Here is a 20,709-nt window from a genome sequence, read left to right as displayed (position 1 = left end):
ACACGCTTTGGACTTGGACCCACATTTGGCACATCATTTTGCTCAATCACGACAATAAAATCAAATATCAGAGACCAAACCCAGTCAGTCGTGGGGGGAAAAACAAAATGCCAAAATAAACAACAAGAAACAGGCTTTTTTGGGGGTAGAAAATAGAAATAGGAAAGTTGCGAATGCATTTTATGGACTTTTTATGACTTAAAACTTATGTGGCGGACGAGACGGCACGAGACGATGGAGCCAGCAAGGAGACGAATAAAAATCTCAAAAAATAGACAGGGCCAATGAAAAGCTTAACAAATGCCATATAAATATGGTATGTATCCGAACGATTTCGGTATCTGTGTATCTCCGGATCTATGCCACACTCTCTGATTTTATGGGGTCAATCCAAATGGTATGGGTTATGGGTCACCTTGTTATTGTTGCTATTGCTGTTGTGTCCCAGTTGTTTGAGTTTTGCCAGAAACTAATAAAATTAAATGGAATTGCTTAAAAATTGCCAAAAATGAGACAAAATGCCGAAGGGGGCGCCACAGGCAAACGGTTATGAAGCGTCCAAATTGACGGTGTGGGCGTGGAATGGCATTTCCCATTCCACTTTTGCCCATTTCGGCTGGGAAAACACCCAGCTTATAAGGGAAAACAGCACTCGGGCTCCTCGACCACGTTCGCGCATTAAAGTGCTTTTGGCCAGAAATTGAATATTGAGTGGTGGCTCTAATGGCGACAAAAGGGCAGCAAAATCGTTGTAGGCAGCTGCTTTGAATATCTGCCTGAATATTTTTTTTTTTTTTCAAAATAAGTGTAGTACATAAGCAAAGTTTTGGGAGCTATCAACTTTCGCGGTATGATCTCAGCCTTTTCTAATTAAAACTGACTTTAAATTTCCCAGGAAATTTCGGTTAAATTTCGGTTAAATTTCGGTTTCCATGGACCAAAAATCGCGCCGCCTTTGCAAAGACAATTTTAAATTGAAATTGATATTGAGAATTTCGGTGCTGTCTGGTTGAAGATGCTCTCCTCGGCCTTTCCTGCCAGGATGACAAATTGAATTGCGCAGATTGGGAACGATGAGGACAAGGACGAAGGAGCTAAGGAGCTAAGGGCTGAAGGTCCTTGGCCCGACCGCAATATTAATGCAATTAAGAGCGAATCGAAGTCGTCGTTGGTCGTTCCGCATCGAGCTGATATCCGTGTCATCAAATTCATCGACGGTAAACGCATCAGCGTGTTGGTAATTCATTTAAGGAGTAAATGCAATCAAGCGCATGGGAAACGATTACGTTCCGTTTTGAGTTTGAGTTTGGCGGCTCATGCGGCCCATGTGGCGTATGCGCAATATTTGATTGACAACGCAGCGCCATATTTATGTCAAATGCAGAAATCTGTGCAAATTTTAATAATTAGTCGACTGCCGGCCAGTGGATTATCGTGCGACACGCACACATATATTGGAATATTCAATTTCTGACCACAATGTCACGCCCCTAACAAAAAAAAAACAAGAGAGAACGCTATAGTCGAGTTCCCCGACTATCTGATACCCGTTACTCAGCTAGTGTAAGTGCGAAGGACAGTTTTTGGCGGTTTGTGGGCGTTAGAGTGGGCGTGGCAAAAAGTTTTTTGGCAAATAGATAGAAATTTCGAGACTAATACAAAAATGAAAATATATCAAAACATTTTTCAAAAGTGTGGGCGTGGCAGCTTTGGGCGGTTTGTGGGCGTTAGAGTGGGCGTGGCCAAAAGTTTTTTAGCAAATAGATAGAAATTTACAAGACTAATACAAATATGAAAAAATATCGAAACATTTTTCAAAAGTGTGGGCGTGGCAGCTTTGGGCGGTTTGTGGGCGTTAGAGTGGGCGTGGCAAAAAGTTTTTTTGCAAATCGATAGAAATTTACAAGACCAATACAAAAATGAAAAAATATTAAAACATTTTTCAAAAATGTGGGCGTGGCAGTTTTGGGCGGTTTGTGGGCGTTAGAGTGGGCGTGGCAACCTGAATCGACAAACTTGCGCTGCGTCTATGTCCCTGGAGTCTGTATACTTGATCTCAACTTTCTAGCTTTTGTAGTTCCTGAGATCTCGACGTTCATACGGACAGACGGACAGACGGACAGACGGACAGACGGACGGACAGACGGACATGGCCAGATCGACTCGGCTACTGATCCTGATCAAGAATATATATACTTTATATGGTCGGAAACGCTTCCTTCTGCCTGTTACATACTTTTCAACGAATCTAGTATACCCTTTTACTCTACGAGTAACGGGTATAAAAAATATATAGATATGCCACACAAGAGAGAGCGGAATAAAAACAGACACGTGGGGGGGTTTGGGATGTAAATTCAATTTTAATTCTGTTGATGAAAAATAATATTTACATGATTGCCGGCCGGAGCAGCAGGACACCGAAAAATAAATAAAATGTATGGCAGGCGAATAAAATTTAGCAATTCATTGAAATTTTTAGTTGTTCCCGAAAGGCAAATAAACGCAATTGAAATTGTTGTGTATTATTCGTCGTTTTTGTATTTCGGTTACGCAGGACAATCAATCAGCTTGTCAATGCGGACATTGGTCAGCGAAGCGAATCATTTATTTACTAATATGTCAGCTGTGAAATATTTTCATTTAAATTCTAAATCAAATAACCGCAGAAGCGAGCAGCCAACCTCCAGCGTGCTGATAAAGCGTCCATTTAAAGACTTTAAACCGATTTCAACAGTCGTGCAACACGAGTCGCAATCGCGACTCTTGCAGCAAATTAGCATAGCCTAATTGAACACAAACGGCGTCCAATTTCAATAAGGCGCAATCCGAGAGTGGAGCACTGGTCGCCTAGCCGCTGGTCGTGAAATCGAAACCCGCACCGAATGGGGGTGCCAGTGATGGTGATGGTGTCTGCGGATTACAGAGCAGCTGGCTAATTTGGGTTCTCAAAGTATCGCGGAAGTTGGAAATCCTATTAAGATAGGAATTCAATCTGCCACCGCCTTGTTTAGCAATGATAAATCTATGCTTTAATGCTTTAATGCTCTCACATACTTTCAACAAGCAAAATGTCAGTGTTGCTGTCAATCTAATTAAGAATTACAATTGGATTTATATAGTGGTATACTTTTCCTTCCAAATTCTCTCATTTTGAAAATAGTGTAGCCAGCTTTATAGACCCACTACTAGGTGGTCTGAAACTTAAAAGCTACCCAGACTTTTCAGCTAAGAAAAGGCTGATAAGCCATCTCTGCCGCAGACGGCATCCGCTTGCAATTTATGACACCGCAATCGTTCCCGCACAGAGAAGCTGCTGGCTGGGCGGATCGAAAGGCATTGGCATACCCAAAGTCAGGCGAAATGAGTCTCTTTGGAGCTCTTTATTATGACGAATGCTGCGGGGTGTGGTGCTCACTGGTCACTGGTCACTGCTAACTGGTAACTGGTCACTGGTCACTGCTAACTGGTAACTGGTCAGTGGAACGAGGACATGTGATATGGAGGCGAGCATGTCATCTGGCATAATTGCCAGCGCCAAGTCAGTTTTGAGAAGTATGCAAATTGCATGCGGCAGTAATTAAAGAAGTGCTGCTCGCCACGAAAAGAAAATGGGAAATAGTGATGGTATTGGTATGCATAGCAAGGATATATGGGAATAGCTATATGGATAAGCCTGCGGACAGTTGGCAAAAAAAACGCAAGACACCAAAAAAACGTTAACGAAGTTGTCGGTGGTAAAGAAAAAAATACAAGTGCAATTCGAAACAGTTCAGCTCTATACAATATTCTTCCTTTTTTTTCCCTGTGCAATGCTGGGTAAAATTTTTGATTGCAAATTTGTGTTTTCTTTGCTTTCGTTGCGCACTTGCCATCTACCTTTTTCACCGGTGGTGCTGTAGAAGATATATACCCACTCCTTGGGCTGCCAGCACGCATTACCATTGATTAACACTCATTCAATCTTTTGCCTGGCGCTCCGAAACTTTCTTGCACAGATTGAAATACAAAGTTTTTTGCTGAGCTTTAGTTGCCACTCTGCATTCGTCGTCCCTCTTTCGTTTTCCACTTATTTGGTTTTCTCGTTTTGCGAGATGGTGGGGCATTTTTTTGTGGCACATATTTCTTTACTTTACTTTGCACTTCACTGGCATTGAAAGTCTTCAACATGAAAAATAGATTTGCCCCATAGCTAAACATAAAAAAGTGGTTCAATCGAAAGAAACTTGCGAAATGCTTGGCATTTTCATAAATCAGCAATAATTCCAGAAATATTGGAAGTGTCTTTGGCATGACGATAAGCCATTTAAAAGGCTGACTGGCCAGCTAAGTGGACCGTTAAAGCAGTTCGACAAGTAAGTTTTATATATTTATTTTTTTTTTAGCCAACTGGCATACTGAAAAACTAGAAAACCGAAAACTTTGCGCATTTCAAGGAGGCTGTTCGGCTGTTGGACTGGTGGGCGTGGCAGCTAATTAAAGTCAAATGTATGCCATTGCGCAGACGTCTAAAGTTGTTTTGTATAGCTTTGTTTTTATTCGAGTTCAGAGCTGCCAGTCAGAAAAGGAAAGGCTCAACTCTCGAGTTCAGCTCCGTGGAGTACAATTTTTAATGGGCCAAGCGTTTTAATTACTTTGCCACGGAGTGTGTGGGTGTGTGGGTGTGTGCGGTGTATCTGAGTGGATCTGGAATATATCTGGTATGGTTTTTGCAGTTGGGTGTTGGGTGGTGCTGGGATGCAGCAGCAGCGCTGTGCACTGCGCTTAAGCTAGTGGAACATAATTACTCGTCTGTAGCGCAACTCCCGGAAGTCAGCGGCAGCCGCAGTCGCCGCAGCGCCGGAAAGTATGCTGCAGGAACAGCGGCGATGGGCGCGAAATCTGCCATAAAATATTTATATAGCCTGCAATATATACCGCGTATATATGTCCGACATGCCCAGCGGTATACATACATACATATATACATACCTACATCTACATATATATATGTATGTGCCACTGCAAACAACAAAAGTTGGTTGCGCAAAATCAACGCGCTCGTTGCGAGTTTAAAGTTTTTCGAGTTTGTTTGAATTTTGTTGCTAATTAATTGCGAAAGTCAGTGAGATTTTCCATACCCATTAGTGCGTGCGGGTATATGCAATCGCCATCTGGCTGATTTAGAAAATATGTCCCAGCAAAAGTAACATAAACGCTAGAAAATTTTAGGCATTAACTTTGATAAATCAGAAATAGCGCATTAAAGTACAGGGTATCAGCCAGGTGTCTTCACAACTCCTCCATCCGATTTTATTTATTTTAGTTCCTCACAGTTTTACTTTTATATTCCGTTGGTACTTTATGTTTTATTTCGTAAACAGGCCCCGCAATTTTTTATGATTTAACTTAGCTGCTTCCCTTTTTTGATTAACTGAAAAGTGGAGCACGGCGACTGGGGCGTGGCACTCCCGCCCCTCTGTTTGCATCGCGGGAATTGCCCGACTACCACTCCATCAACATGTATATTTATCTTTTCCGCACAAGCATTTGGTTGGAAAAAAATTATACTTTTGCGGGTGAAAAAGTTGCTTACAAATGATTTTATATGTTTATATGTTGTCTATCGATTAATTACTTGGTGGTAAGTAAATAAGTAGGATTGTGTGTAGGATAATTGTGTATAGTGAACTCAGTTTGGAAAATAAATAATTTGAATGCTTGATAGCAGGTGACCACAGTCTATTTAGCCAGTTCGTCTGTTTTGAAGTATTAACTCGGTCAGCGTGGCGCTGAAAAGTAGGCAATGCTTTTTGTGCACGCCACACACGCTCACTGCCGAAAAAAAAAATAAATGCGAGCAAAGAAAGGAAGTGGGAGAAAGCAGTCAGTTGTTGGTTGTCGGTGGGCGGTGGGCGGTGGGCGGTGGGCGGGGCAGCAACATTAAACTGCCCACAACATGCACTGGGCAAATGTTGTTTGCGGCACTCGTTTGCTGCCGTTTGTCGGTCGCCGCTCATAAAAGTCAAACTATTTTTCAATTTCAAATTTCACTGCTGCAGCTACAAATCTTCTTCACTGGGCCTAGTGCTGCTGTTGTTGCTTTCATTGTTGTTGTTGTTGTCAGAGTCTGACCCACTGGCCATAAATATGCTGCGTGCCACCAGCAATGGCAGCAGCTACAACAACAGCAACAGCAACTACACAACAATGACAGTGGGCCAGGGCATTTTGGCACCCGAAGCCCAAAGAGCCCGCAGTAGATCAAACCGACTAGAGGCTAAAAAAAGGAAAAGCAGGAGGAAAAGTGTGCAGCAAGCGGGCAAAATGGAGAAAAATAAGAGCCGAGCAATCCTTTTGTGGTATGTCGCAGGCAGGCAAACTGGCCAACTGGCTGGCCCACTGCTGCACACGCGTTGTGTTTCGGCCAGAAGATGGAGTCGAAACCGAAACCAAAGGAACTCACAAGTCAGGCACTGAGAAAATGGCATTAAGACAAGTTAATCAATTTGCCTTTCATTGCTATATCAACAAGAAAGAGAAAGTACATTTGCCAAAATTGGCAGTACATATTGGCTGAGTGTATTAAAACATAAAAAAGGCTCTTTTAAATGCTGTTTCCTTTTTTTTGCGGTGCATTTAAGCTATTCTACATCCACAATCGTGTCGCTTCCAAGTTTTTGTATTTGACGCAAAAATATTCATGGCAAAGAGCCGAGAACGAGCAGCAACCGCAGCTATCCGACTATTGGCCATTTGCTAGTCACACCCGCATTCGAACACGGCCAAAACCAACATACATTACTTTTGGCACACATTTCGCTCTCAAGCTGTGTTTGTTTTCTAAATTTTGATCACGTTGCCTGGCCCTGACCTCGCACCCCCCTCTAACACCTCTAACACTTACCCCTCATCCTGCAAACATCCTGCTACTTTCGGCCTTTGTCCACCCGCTTATTGTTAACAACTTTTCGGCGTTTTATGTCTACATGGGCTGGCCATTGTGGTGCGCTTCTGTTCCTGACCACTCGACCATATTGGACAGCCTCGGATTTAACCAGGCCAAAAGCACACGGACACCTTGAAACATTAAAGCGCCGCCAAACGAATTAAATCACGCATAAAAAAGTGCTAAATGCGAAATTTGCATTTACAATCCGTACGTTGCACTGTTGAAATATGGCCGGGTGTTTTTAACCGCCGCTGAGGGGCGGTCAATGGGGGCGTGGCTGGTGGACAGGTGGACAGGTGTCCCCGTGCTTACACACGAGGGGAGCATAAATATTTACAGCATTTTTAAAATGATTCGTGGGCGAGTCCTTTGCCATCTGTTGCCGTTCCCAGGACTGCAGCATGTAAAACTGCAATTAAGTTGTACACTTTGCCCCACCATTTACTTTATCCGCCACAAAAAAAGTGGCCCCCAAAAAACAAATACAAAATTGTGCTCCCTCCATATGTAATAATCGACCAAGTCCTGGCAAATAAACTGCAAGTCATGTAGGAGCAGTCAAATAATACACACACACACACCACACACATACGTTGCCGAAAAATACAAAAAAAAAGTAGGAAAAAGGAAAATAGCATGTCCCTGGCAAAAATGACAGAATGATAGACAAAGTGAAGATGTTCTTTGCATGGCAGAGCTGAAATTGAAACGGCCTGCAGATAACCGAGTCAATTAAAAAGCAATTCGAGTACGCATTTAGTTAACCCAAGTGGGAATTTTTGTGGATGGCAGCCCCTCAAGTGGCTGGCCAAATGGAAAATTCATGACAGAAAGCAGAAATAATTACCGCATGAATCGGGGGAATCAAGTGAAAGCCGAAATGGTTTACAGTTTCCACTTGCGAAAGTTGTCAATGTCACGACAACTTACTGCTAATCATTGTAATGCCTCCGGCTCAGTGAGACGACAAGCACAAGAAGAGATGGAGAAGGCTTCGTTCGCAAAAGGATGGATGGCAAATAAATGAGTCCTGGCATTCCAGCATCCTGCTAGCCAGGCCGCATGATGCGGCTGACTTGGCCAACTGTAAACGAGCAATAAATGCGGGCTCAAGTGTCATAAGTAGCTGACTGACAAAGCTTGTATCTTCTGTATCCTTGAGTTTGTATCTCAGCTCGAGCGGCGAATCGTGAAATATTAAATACGCCCGTGTCGGTGGCATTGTTCAAATTAAATGGCTGGGTGGCGGGGGTAGCCAGTAATGTGATTATTGAAGTAGATCCTCTGACTCAGCCTATTGTCGTCTCCTGTTCTGCTGTCAGTTGGCTGCACTTCAACTTCAACCTTTCGCCTCCACTTAGGCACGCCCGATTGAGCAGCCAAAGATGTGACTCTGGATTTGGTGTTTTATAATATTTCCTATATCTTTCAGTTTTTTTTTTGCCACTGTCATCGTGCGGGCTTTGAAATATTTAGCCAATGAAGGGGAAAATCAAACAAGAGATTGAGCTGCGCAGCCAATTATGTGCCACGTCACGGGAATTTCTGCGTTGTGTTGTGTTGTGTGCTCTTGTGTTGTCGGCGGATCCTACAAAATCAGAGCTCAGACTAATTAAACGAGAACCCAGCTTCAACTACTGGCTCACCAACACTACAATGCCAACTCATTGGGTCATTTTGCAATTAAGCTGCAGTCGCATGTTGCCGGCGAGGGTCATAAAGCCTGCATCCCATGTATCCGCATCCGTATCTATAGCCTCGGCTATACTCCGAGACCGATTCCGTATCCCTGTCCCTGCTCCCGTCCATGTCCGCCCCCTCCATCTGATGATGATGAATGAGTTAAGCGGCCGTTGCCATGTAGCTGCACGTCTAATGAGATACTTTTTCTGCCGCTGCCGCTGCCGCAGAAGATGAGGATGAGGATGAGTTCTAGGATCCGGCTGGGCATGGAGGTGGTGGAGATGGATCCGGGTGAAGCAGCAGCAGCAAGGATGAGCATGTGGCTGTGCCCGTGGATGTATCTTCATCTGCAAGTACACCATTAGTAGCGAAGGGTCAGGCGACGCCTAGCTCAACTGCAAATCATGACTTGCCCCCTTTGAAACACTGGCAAAAATTCACTTTGTAAAATAAAAAATCCAACTACCATCTTAGGACTTCACTGCAGCCTTAAAAAAATCATAAAATGAAAACTAAAAATAACTTTACTTTGTAATAATCTTAAGTTATAATAACAATGGCCTAAAGGAGTTACTTTTGACTAAATCGAATGCTTGAAAAGTATTCTGCTTTTTATCTAAACCATTTGTAAAATGCCAGACTTTGTAACTCATTTCGCCAGTGGAGAAAATCGCCGTCATCGTCGCTGTCCGTCAGCTCTTCCAACTATGTAATCTATGGCATGTCAGTGTCTGTATCTGTATCTGTATCTGTATCTGTATCTTCAGCCATCTCGGTTATCTACACTCTCCACTCAGGAGAACGCACAAACGGCGAACGTATCTGTGTTTGTATGTATGTATGAATTGCTCGATGCGTGCCCAGGCACTAATTGCGTCTAATTGAATTGCAATTGACCGTGAGTTGGCGTATTTTTCATTCGTTTTTGCCGACACCGCCAGCGTCGATCTGTAGCTGGAGATATATCCCCCTGGTTTGGAGGAGCTGCCAAGTGGGGAAGTGGAAAAGTGGCAAAGTGGGTGGGAAAAGGAAGCGCTGGAGCAGTGGAGGCGACAACATTGTTTGATGAAGATTTACGCAGCTGCTTTGATTTGTGTCAACAACGCCCGCCCGCCAACAACGACATCGCATTCCATCCCATTCCATCCCATCCATACACTTGCTCATTCATGGCCCCATCTCAATCATTTGGTTGGTCATGGCGCCAATGATTTGGATGAGCAACTGCAGCTTGGGCTTTAACAACTGGGAACTGAGGAGACACAATTGATTTATAATGACTGTGAATTTATTTGGCCAGCTATGTGGGCAATGTGTGTATGTTGTATGCCTGAATGATCCAGTGCGGCCGATGAATTATTCGTTTAAATTAAAAGCTTAATAGAATGCAGAATCCTGAATATTCACTGAATACATTTATGTATATATATGTGGGCAGTGATAATTGTGGCACATTTCTTGACTGATTTTAGTCTGTTTATATTGTTAGCTGACATATTTACTGCCAGCTTGTATTTAATATTAAATCAATTAGCCATTGTCACGCATTAATAATTAAATTCAATTTACGCTTTTTTTTTATAACATCATCGACTTTCCATTCTGTGCTGTTTGACATGTGCATATAATTATATTAACCATCGCGCAGCGAATTAACTTTTTGCATAGCAAAAATGTGACATTTGTGGGTTTGGGAAATAGTTGCCCAAGGAATTACCACCGCCACAGCCAAACGCCCGCTTTCATTGGCAAATTAACAACTTATACGCCAAAAGTTTTACCAGCAAAGTTACCCAAAAAGCCGAAAGTTACCAAGCCAAGCACCTGTCTCCACCGGCTGGCTGACAAAGTTGCCCCAGCAGCCAACTTACTAAAGGATCTTCGCGCTCTCTCAGCGAAAAAAAATGCGGAAAAATCGAAGATGTGGAAAAAAAAATACTTGAGCGGTTTTCAATTTGATATCACGCTGTTGTTTCGTTTGTTTCCCCGACTGTCGGTGGGATTCACAATTTATGTTTACAACTTGCCAGCAAAAATAAAAATTGTATTTTTATGACGGCTCTTTCGAGGACCTGATGGGTTGAGGCACAAAGCACACAGAGCAGCGACAGCTTTGCCATGCAATAAAATAAAATATTGTTGCAATGCAGCGATGGCAGTGCGAGGCAGCAAAAAAAAAAGTGTCACTGATATGTCAAACTAACAAAACATAAAACGGGCATAAACAAAGAAACTGAACCGAAAACCCGAAAAACTCGAAAACTCGAAAAAACCTGGCCAAATCCAGAACATGCGCTGCCCAGGGGCTTAGGATTTTACAAGGACCAAAATACAGATATGTATATACAAGCGATATATACATATGTACATCAGCCTGATGTGGCACAAATATTTAAAGTTATCTGTGTGGCAACTTGGCAAGTTCTCTTCTTTCCACTTGTTTGTCTTTGCTTAATCTTTTGATAGAAATTTGTATACAAAAGTTGTTCAATACCCGCCCCCTTGCCACACCAACCATTTGGTTTTGGCTAAACAAAGTTTGCTACATTATTTTCACAAGCGCACGAACTTGGCACAAGGTGTTTTTCTTGTCATTGAACTTAAAGGTAAGCCAAACTTTGCAGCAGATCAGTTAGCCAGCCAGCGAATGATGAAACCGTTGCTGATACTGAAAATTATGCTGATGGCAATGATGATGATGATGCTGATGATGATGCATCTTACTCTCGTTTTGGCCACAAGCTATAGTTGGCTTTCTTTGTCACAATTTCTGCTTAGCTTGAGCTTCTCTTATAATTTACAATCGTGTACCGTGAACTTTGCGCTTGATTTACACTTGGCTGACGTCTGCGTTTGCTTTGTGTGTGGAATCCTCTCACTCCCTCATGCTGTCAGTATATATATATATATATATATGGCTGTATATCTGTAGTTGGTTGGCAAGCAACCCACAAGCCACCCACACGGCAGCAGCAGTTGTCCTTTGTGTCCTGTTGTTATTTACAACGTGCTTGGGCGGACACCAGCGCACCGCACAGTTAATTTGACGTGGCCAATGGCTTTTATGGGACGTGCAACGTGGCGTATGCGCAACAATTGACTGACTGACTGACTGACTGGCTGACTGGCTAAACGACCGTACTAATTAGAGCCGCAGCATTTGACATTTGCAGCATAACTCAGCTCCTTAAAAGGTGCCGGCACAATTAATGGTATCCATCGCAGATTCGTAATTAACACTTATTTCAATTCAACTAACATGCAATTTTGCCTATCTGCAATACTCTCACAAAATAAATACAGAAGCGATTAAAGACAACGTTTAGCTACAACTCAAATTGGCTAAATAACAATGCAAATCCATGTAATACTTTAATTGCATTCATTTGATTTTAAATTCGATGCAAGGAACTTAAAGTGAAGCTTACACCATCGCTACATGAATCAAATTACGGGGTGAAAAGTTTTGAAAGCATCACAAAAATCGCATTTGCTTTTCACACATCCCCTGTCATTTTTTTTTTATCGCTATCATTCGTTTGACTTGGGAACTGCACTTCACTTGACGATTTCCCAGCCATTGCAAGTTCTTCATTTGGCATGCAAATGCAAAATTAATTTGCACAATTAATCAGCCACGCCATCTCTGTAGTAACCCATACACTGGCAGCACACACACACACACACACACAAAGGACCCCCAATATGTAACCCCAAAGAGTGTCGGTGGAGCATTTTGCATTTTGCCGGGTTGGCTTTTGGCGAAAGTGCAGTGAACATTTTCATTGCAATTAAATTTAGCACAAAAAGTTGGCAACAGAGAAAAAAAAAGAAAAAGGAAGAAAGATGTCATGTTACTGTCAGTGGCAAAGAGTGAAGTGCTCGCCAAAATGTTGCCATTTGCATTGCCACTTAAACACACATAAAGGCGGTCGCAGGCGCATGGGTGTGTGTGTGTGTGTGTGTTGGGGGAGTGGCACTCGCACATAGATGGCTAAAAAAGAGAGAAAGGAGCGGGAAGGGGTGACGGTCGCCGGCACGCAAATCGAGTCAAGTTGAATAGGCGGAAGTAGAGCAAGAAATGCGATTGCCAAATTGAGTTGAAGGTTTCGCTTGACTGTGTTTTGTTTGGCCAACTCCATGAGCTTGACTGCCTTGTCGTCCTTTTGCCATCGCCATCGCCACTGCCAGAGCCAGAATCAGCAAAGGGCAACACCAAAGCCAGAGCACAGAGAATAAATATTTTAGATTTGCACATCAGATATTAGCCTATAAAGAATTGCAATATATTTGTACTTAAAGTAAAGGAGTTTCTAACATATTCCTTCTTTGTAACAGTTCTTATATATTACTGCCGTGCTTTTTTCCACAGTAAAATCTTCTCTGATTATATCTATTTTTTTGTAGAACTTCTCTGTAATAGATCTTCCACTCTAATGTAGAACATTTTGGAATTGATCTGGAGTTTGTTTGAAGTGCAGCGCCTAGGTTTTCGGTGACGTTGCTCCTGCAGCTCCCAGTTTTCAGTTCGCAGTTCCCAGGCACTTGGCACTTTACTGCAATTTTGTAGTTTTGATAAAATTTCGCAAGCATATTAAAAAGTTTTGCCCAACTTCGTTTTTACTTTTGCACATGCCACCATGCCACACGGGGCTGCTGGGTGTAGGGGTCATGGGCGGCGGCGGCGGCGGCGATGCCGACGGGGGCGTGTCTCATGCCACATGCCACTGACAGGCCAAAAGAGGAAGCTGTGCCTTATGGCTCTGCCAGCCACGGCATGTTTGCTGCTGCTCCTGCTGCTGCAAAAAAATAAATAAATAGAGTACAAAAACTATAAAAAAAAAAAAATCGAAAAGGGAAGAGGAATGTTAAAAGCAAGCAGTGCACTTTGCTTTGCTATTTAATTTTGCCGCTCAAAGGCTTGACAAGCTCCTGAGCGAAAATGGAAGAAGACATTTTTCGGCAAACTTTCGCGACTTGTTTATGCGAAATAACCAATTAAATTTGCAACGAGGGCATCGCACAGCTCCAAACTAAATAATAAGCCCCACTAAATAATGCTACCTCATGTGGTAATGCTATGAATTAAATGCGCACACACACGCAGGCACAATAAACAAAAACACGTAGAGTTCATAAATGCAGCCTATAGTTCGTGGGTTTCAAAAATCATTTATTTAATTTTTAGCTTGCTTATAATGGCAAATAAATTCGTGAAAGGACAGCATTCTCATGTTTGAATTCTGAACATAATTTGGTTTTATTTCGGTTGCGTTATTGCAGCAAGCACAGCCAGCAATTAAACTCAATTGAGTGCTGCTACATTTTTGTTCAACAACAATTTGTATGGCCCTCTCGGTGTTTGTGATTCAGCAACAAAAGCGCATTTAATTCGGCATTGCACAATGCATAAATCTGCTTTTATTGAAAAACCCAAAGCCAGAAACTGACCTCACACCCAAAAACGCACTCAGTTTGCCCTGCAGTTGCCGTTGGCTTTTGGTCGGATTTAAAGTTTTTGAAATTTAAAAGGCAGCAACGGCTTTGTTACCAAAAAATCATCATCGAATTGTTGACCTACTTGAGGGGCCGAGTGTCAAGTAAGCCTTCTGCTTCTCCTGTCCTCTCTCCTTTGGGCCCGACTGATTGTTATGTAAAGGCTTCCTGTCTCGTCGTTAGACTGTTAAGAGCTTGTTAGAATAATGGCCAAATCGATGCACATGGGCAGAAGCCAACGCACGCAAGTTATCGCTCGAATGTCGGTCTACACAGATTTGTGCGTAAGAAAACTGATTGTCCAAACAATTTATACAACTTTATTTACGGCGCTTAGCTGACTGACTAAAACTTGACCCTTTTCGGTTGCGAAGTTTTGGCTTTAGAACGACAGGTTGTGCATCTAAAAATAGCAAATACATTTTGCTTTAGAGTGCATATTTTGAAGTGATTTAATGATTTTTTATGAAATTTTAGAAGTGGAATTTTAGAGTAGAGTTCTAATAAACTTATTACCAGAAAATAGTCAATAGAAATCAAGTGCAATGAAATTTCGTGACAAAGGTCAACCATTAAAAAGCTGCATTTTGGTCCGACTCGTAAATTATATTCTCATTGTGCTTGCCTTTCAATAGCCGTTTGCCTGCACGCACACACTAACACCACATTGCACACACTCACCGCACACACACACACAGATACTCTGGCGTAAAAATCGCATTGTCAGGCTCTCGTTAGGCAGATGCATGTGTATCTTTGTGTGTTCGTGTGTGTTTGGGGTAAGAAAAAATGGAGGTTCGCCTCTGGCCGTGTATTGGTTTTGTCGCTGTGGTTATGCGCGCTATTTCACAGATACACCATACACACAGATACACACGGCCGCAGTGAGACACGCACACAGGCGCACACACAATAAAAATGATTGCATTGGCATGCAGGATGACAGGATGAGCGGTGGTTATGGGCAAAGGGGTGCTATATGGGGAACCATGGAGGAGCCAGGCTGCATTTGATGGATGAGTTCGAAGCCATGAACCAGATGTGACAATTCAAATGCCAAAATTCAGCTCCCACACACACACACACACACAAAGACAGCTGCCCAAGGGCGTAGTAACTCAAGGGGAGTTGTCAGAACCTAGCATATTTGGCTATCTAACGATCCCCCTAAGTGCACGCACCTGCTCACACACAGAACCCTAATATTTCGTGTTAAAAAATGCATCGAACAATATGCGAAGCGGGCCAGAACTCACGACTTTTTATTGAAATTGAATTGTTGATAAGTTTTGTCAACACAAAACGCAGCTGAATTTAAATGGGTTTAGCTCTTCAAACGCCCACACACATTTTGGGTATTCCGGAGTCGAATTCCGACTGACGTAATTGATTTGCTTGAAATTGCATTTGAAGTACTGGGCTAAGCAATTATCAATATTTTTTTTCAGCTGTCGTAGTCAAGTGTTTACGAATATGAGCGTTGCACAGAGAGAAAAGTAATGGTTGCTTTAGTGCTCAGTGTTTAAGTTAGGAAAATGTTAAAGTTTGTCTTGAAAATCAGTGATTTGTATGAGAAAAAATCGAACTAAAGTATATTTTGCTTACTGCCAGAAAGTTTTACAAGTTTCTTAATTTTTATACAATTTATTTCTTAGGCTAAGAAATATGTGCATAAATAAAACACTATCAATTGAAACCTTAAAACCCACAATACATATTTTTCTCTGCTTTTAACCTGCCAATATTTACCTAGATTAATTCGTAATTCATTGACTGGACACTCCGGGCACAAATGCAATTTGGAGAGCCCTTGACTTGGTTTAGCATAGGGCAAACATCCCCAAACACAAGCCGGTCGAGTTCAACAGCCTTAAGCCGCAAACATTTGGCATTTTATTCGCATCCTGGTGATGATGATGCTCCAAGTGCCGGTCATCTGTGGCAACAAATGTTGCCAAATCCAGTGCCACAATTCGTTTCATTTGCGGCAAACGGCAGGAGTCGCAGGCAGGAGTCGCCGACCCACTTACCACAATAACCCACTTTCATGCCACGTCGTTTGGCCAACATGTTGCTGACCCAAAACCGATGGCTAGTACGAGCGCTGGCGAATAGTTGGCTAAGAGAGCGTCTGCGCTTTAGGCCATCGCCTAAAGAGAAAGGGACTGGGATTGGTTTGCCATCTCTCTGGAAAGTACGAAAAACGAAAAACGATGCTGCTCTGCCCAATTACTCAATAGCATTGCTCAATCGCTTCAAACACGCGACTGTTGGCCATAAAACGCCCAACTCTTGTTCGCTGTTAAATTAGCCCATTGCCAGACGCAAAACAGGCCTCTAATTGCCAGACGAAACTGTTAGCTGGCCATTCAGTCATCCGGCCAGCTATTTGTCGACTGGCTTACAACTGTCGGAGAACAACTTGGATTTTCCTGACAAATGGCTGGGGCTTTAAGCCTTTTGGTCTAACTAGCATTTCAGCGCAATTCAGAGCATCAAGAATACATCTGAAGAATACACCTGAATTGTCTACGTGAATTAGTCAAGTGACAAAAAGATGCTGACGGGCCAAAAAATACAAAAGACACAACACGATTTATACGAGTCAATTAATTGTCGCGGTCTTGCCCAGATAGACAAAACCCTTGAAAGACATATGATGGGCAGACTCAGGGATTTCAGTTCTGGCGATGCAGCAATTTGCAGCTCATTTAAATTGCAGGCGCGTAAATCAAGGCGGCAACATGCAGCATTTGGCGCCCAAGGCAACGCGTCCAGGCGCCAGCTCACAAATCAAGCGGCAAATTGAAATTGCTTGACAAGGCCGCAGAGTTATGGCATTCATAAAAAGAAGAGTCCTAACCGTGCCAGTTAGCAGTTGGCCAAGGAAAAGGCACAACTTAATGATGATGGGGCGAGGACAACAGTGCTGCTCATTTAATGTGCACAGCTAAATGGTCGCATATCTCGAATCTCGCCTTGTTCTATTAAATTATAAAGGCACATATTAATTTCACTTATTTCACACTGCGTAAACTTGATTTTATGCCTCAAGAAAATGGCTTGGAAATTTTTCATTCAACACTTCTCTCAGTAATACGTCACACCTCCAGTCAGTTAGTTTAACAAGTTCGTATTGTTTCCTAAGTTGTTTCTTCCAAAATGTGGAAACTTCAGGCACTTGTTGTGCACATCCTGCTGATGGGCTCCATTTTGAGCACCTACTTCCAGCCCACCATACTGCCCAACCTCGTGCCCCAAAAGACGATGTCCGAAATGGGTCTTGAGCCGCCGGCCAATCGATTGGTGGTATTTGTGACCGATGGCCTGCGAGCGGCCAGCTTTCTGGCCAACAATGGCAGCGATGTGCCGGATCTCAAGGACATCTATCGGAAGCAAGGTCGTATTGGAATATCCCGCACTTGTGCGCCAACAATGACACGACCTGGACACATAGCCATTTTTGGCGGCTTTAATGAGGATCCAGCAGCTGCTTTGGTCAACTTTCGCTATAATCCCAGCGATTTCGATACCGTCTTCAATCGCAGCAGACACATGATCGGCTGGGCCCACCGCTATATTGTTGATTACTTCAACACACTACCGCATGGTGGTGCTCCACTAAGATTTGATTCGTATATGGAAAGGGAGCTGCCGAAAAAGCTCTCATGTGACAAATGGGCCTTCGATAAGGTAGCGAATTTCCTAACGAACGGCGACAATGTACGCGAATGGCGCAACTACAAACCATCCGTGTTTTTAGTCTATTTGGCTGACATGGATATAGCTGGTCATCGGTTTAGGCCGCTGAGTGAGGAGTTCTTCAAAAGACTGCAGCACACACAGCGTGGCATCAGGAATACCTATGAACTCTTTGAACGTGTCTTCAATGATAGTAGAACCGCTTATCTGATGACCTCCGATCATGGCATGAATAATGAAGGTGGGTGTGAACTTTATAATTAACAAACTGTATTTTAATTATATATTGCAGGATTCCATGGTGGTGGTAGTTCCTTTGAAGTGGAAATACCCTTGTTTATGTGGGGAGCTGGTGTAAGGCGAGAGGAAATCGATCTTGAAGCCAACTTTCCCAGGAAACCCAATATATCCCAAGTGGATCAGAGCCAACTGGCGCCACTGATGTCGGCTTTAATTGGACTTCCACCTCCGATGAATAATCTAGCCATGATGCCAGTGGGTTATCTCAACGTGAGTGATGAGTACGAAGCGGTGGCTTTACATCTAAACGTCTTGCAACTTTTGTCGCAAGCTCAAATACTTATAAGGCGTCATGAAAAGGCGATGTTTTACAAGTGGCTGCCAAAGTTTAAGGAACTCCACTTAGACCTAATCGATCAGTATGCGCCGCAATTTGATTTCCTGAAAGCAGAGGGGAATTTAACCGAGGCAATGGAAATGTGTCAGGAATTTGGAAAACTGGCAAAGCAATGTTTGGAATACTACCATGAGTATTATCAAATTCCTTTGATTGTGTCCACTTCACTGTCCTACTTGATTTGGTTCTACTGTCTGCTCCTACAACTGACGAGACTGTCCAAAAAGGAAAAGGTGCCAAGAAGGGGATATATGACATTCTCCACCCTGATATTAGTCATGATCGGTATACTGGTAATAACCATGCTGGAACTGCAGAATGTGCCGCATATCACGGCATTTTATTTGATTCTACCGGTTGGCATGTTGATTATGGCTCAGGCCGAACGTCCTGTGAAAGGATATTGGATATTGCATCCGCTATGGAACTTTGGCTTCATATTGCTGCCTGCTGTGCTCATGATGTCGATGGCCTTCATTATTAAGCACCTATGGATGCTCTATGGAATTTCCGTACTCCTTAACAATCGCAGAGCACTACGAAAGCCCTCCATGAAATTATTCATATGGCTTTGCCTGGCTTTACTAGTAGCTATCATGTTGTTTGTGGAGCAACGCATTAGAAAGGGACTGAGGAATGTACCCCTGAAAGATTTTCATGTTCTTTATATAAGCATGGTATTGGCCATTATTCGTCCGTTGATCTTGGGACATCGACATGATCTCCGAGTCTGGACCTTCAACACAGTGGCTATGTTGGCCGGAGCTTATGGAGTCTATCAATATATGGTCTATGAAGAATCCGTATCGCCTTATGTCTATGCCGTCACTTGGTCATTTCTTTTCTTTGCCTTTCTTTCGATTGCGTATTTTGCCAAATCGCTGCCAGAGGCCAGAAAAAGATTGCAACTTATTACCATCAACATGGTTACGGTTCTCAGTCTGCTGACCAATTCTTGGAGCTGCTTGAATGTCCAAATTGTGATCACTGAATTTATATTCGGTCTTGAGGTTTACGAGCAATCCAAGCGAACCAAAGAAACTGAAGTTGTCGAAGACGAGCGCAAATCGCTGAAGAACCTCAAGGATTTCTATCGATATGGATATATGATTCTGCTTTATTTCTTTGTGGCCTTCTTCCTGGCTGGACATTGGCTATCCTCGTTTTTGTTCAAATCGACAGCAGCTCGACTATTTTATCCTCATTTTTCCCTTTACATAGCCGGCAGCCTTGTGATGCTAAAGATTTTACTGCCATCCCTGATTTGCATATGCGTTCTATATGCGATGGTTCCATTTGTCCGCAAAAACAGCAGATCGATTCTAATCTGCGCTTTCCTGATCAGCGATGCCATGGGCCTCTATAAGTATTACTTTGTGCGTAATCGGGGATCCTGGAAGAGGATCCGCACGTGTTTGGACCAGATCCTACTGACCCATGCTGTGAACTTCATGCTACTGGGCGGTCTTTGTTTGGCCAAGATCTTCTTGTGCAATACGACGATGGAAAAGCCAGAACGCAAGAGGACAAGGACTTCTCGAAGCACTTTGGCTGCCGACGAAACGGAGGCCTAATGTATTTTTGGAATGTGTAACTAAATTCATGGTGTATGTCTTACGATATTCAATTACAATGTAAATTTCATGTTCATAATATTTATGAAGTTTATTTCGCCACGAAAATAGCCTTTGATGTATAAAGTATCATCACTTTATATGCTATTAATTGAAATGTATTCAATTCATTTCATTAAGCTCTTAAGCCTTTGACACAGAATTTGTCGCGCCCTCAAACGACCGGATGTTTGTTATTTGTCATAATAATTAGCTGGCATTTGCCTTTTGCCCTGCACCTTTGACACTCCCACTTTTTGCGGGTCGACAGTCGATGGGCGACGGTTGCCTGGAAACGACTGATTAAATGAGCTATTTGGCTGCCGTTCTTCGTTTTCCCTTCGCTGTTTTTGATACAATTTCCTAGCTTTTTTCTTACCCTTCCAGCCCCAAAGCTCCATTCGATGCCATCGCCCGTGGAGCGGAGCCTTTGTCGCCAGCTATTTTATTTGGCTTGGCCAGTGCCGACAGCTTGTTGAGTTTATCCTGTCAATAGACTCATGTCTCATGGGCGAAAAAGGGAAAAGTGACGGGATTGGGCTTACACTGAGCCGGCCGATAGGATTGATCGGCGGACTGATTGATTAATTGACACTTTACACATTAATTAGCCTTAGAAGCCAGCTCCCATTCGTTCGCTATATGGC

General features: G+C 43.0%; 1 protein-coding gene across 1 annotated transcript; it reads left to right on the top strand.

The window, feature by feature from the left end:
• The first annotated feature begins 17,188 nt into the window (after positions 1-17,188).
• Positions 17,189-20,102, top strand: LOC6538266 (GPI ethanolamine phosphate transferase 1). Its single transcript, XM_002098757.4, has 2 exons — positions 17,189-18,053; positions 18,105-20,102. Exons 1-2 carry the CDS (start codon positions 17,273-17,275, stop codon positions 20,021-20,023), a joined length of 2,700 nt encoding a protein of 899 aa, XP_002098793.1. The 5' UTR covers positions 17,189-17,272; the 3' UTR covers positions 20,024-20,102.
• Positions 20,103-20,709: the final 607 nt, after the last annotated feature.

The sequence above is a fragment of the Drosophila yakuba genome, chromosome 3R, assembly GCF_016746365.2.
Source record: "Drosophila yakuba strain Tai18E2 chromosome 3R, Prin_Dyak_Tai18E2_2.1, whole genome shotgun sequence".
In the NCBI taxonomy this organism is placed as follows: Eukaryota; Metazoa; Arthropoda; class Insecta; order Diptera; family Drosophilidae; genus Drosophila; species Drosophila yakuba.
Note: the sequence above shows the minus strand (reverse complement) of the source record. Positions and strands in the feature narration are given on the sequence as shown.

Excerpts from the sequence above, each read along its gene's own strand:
- LOC6538266 (XM_002098757.4), top strand. The coding sequence starts at position 17,273 with ATGTGGAAACTTCAGGCACTTGTTGTGCACATCCTGCTGATGGGCTCC. Across the intron at positions 18,054-18,104 it reads TCATGGCATGAATAATGAAG|GATTCCATGGTGGTGGTAGT; the intron begins GTGGGTGTGAAC and ends TATATATTGCAG.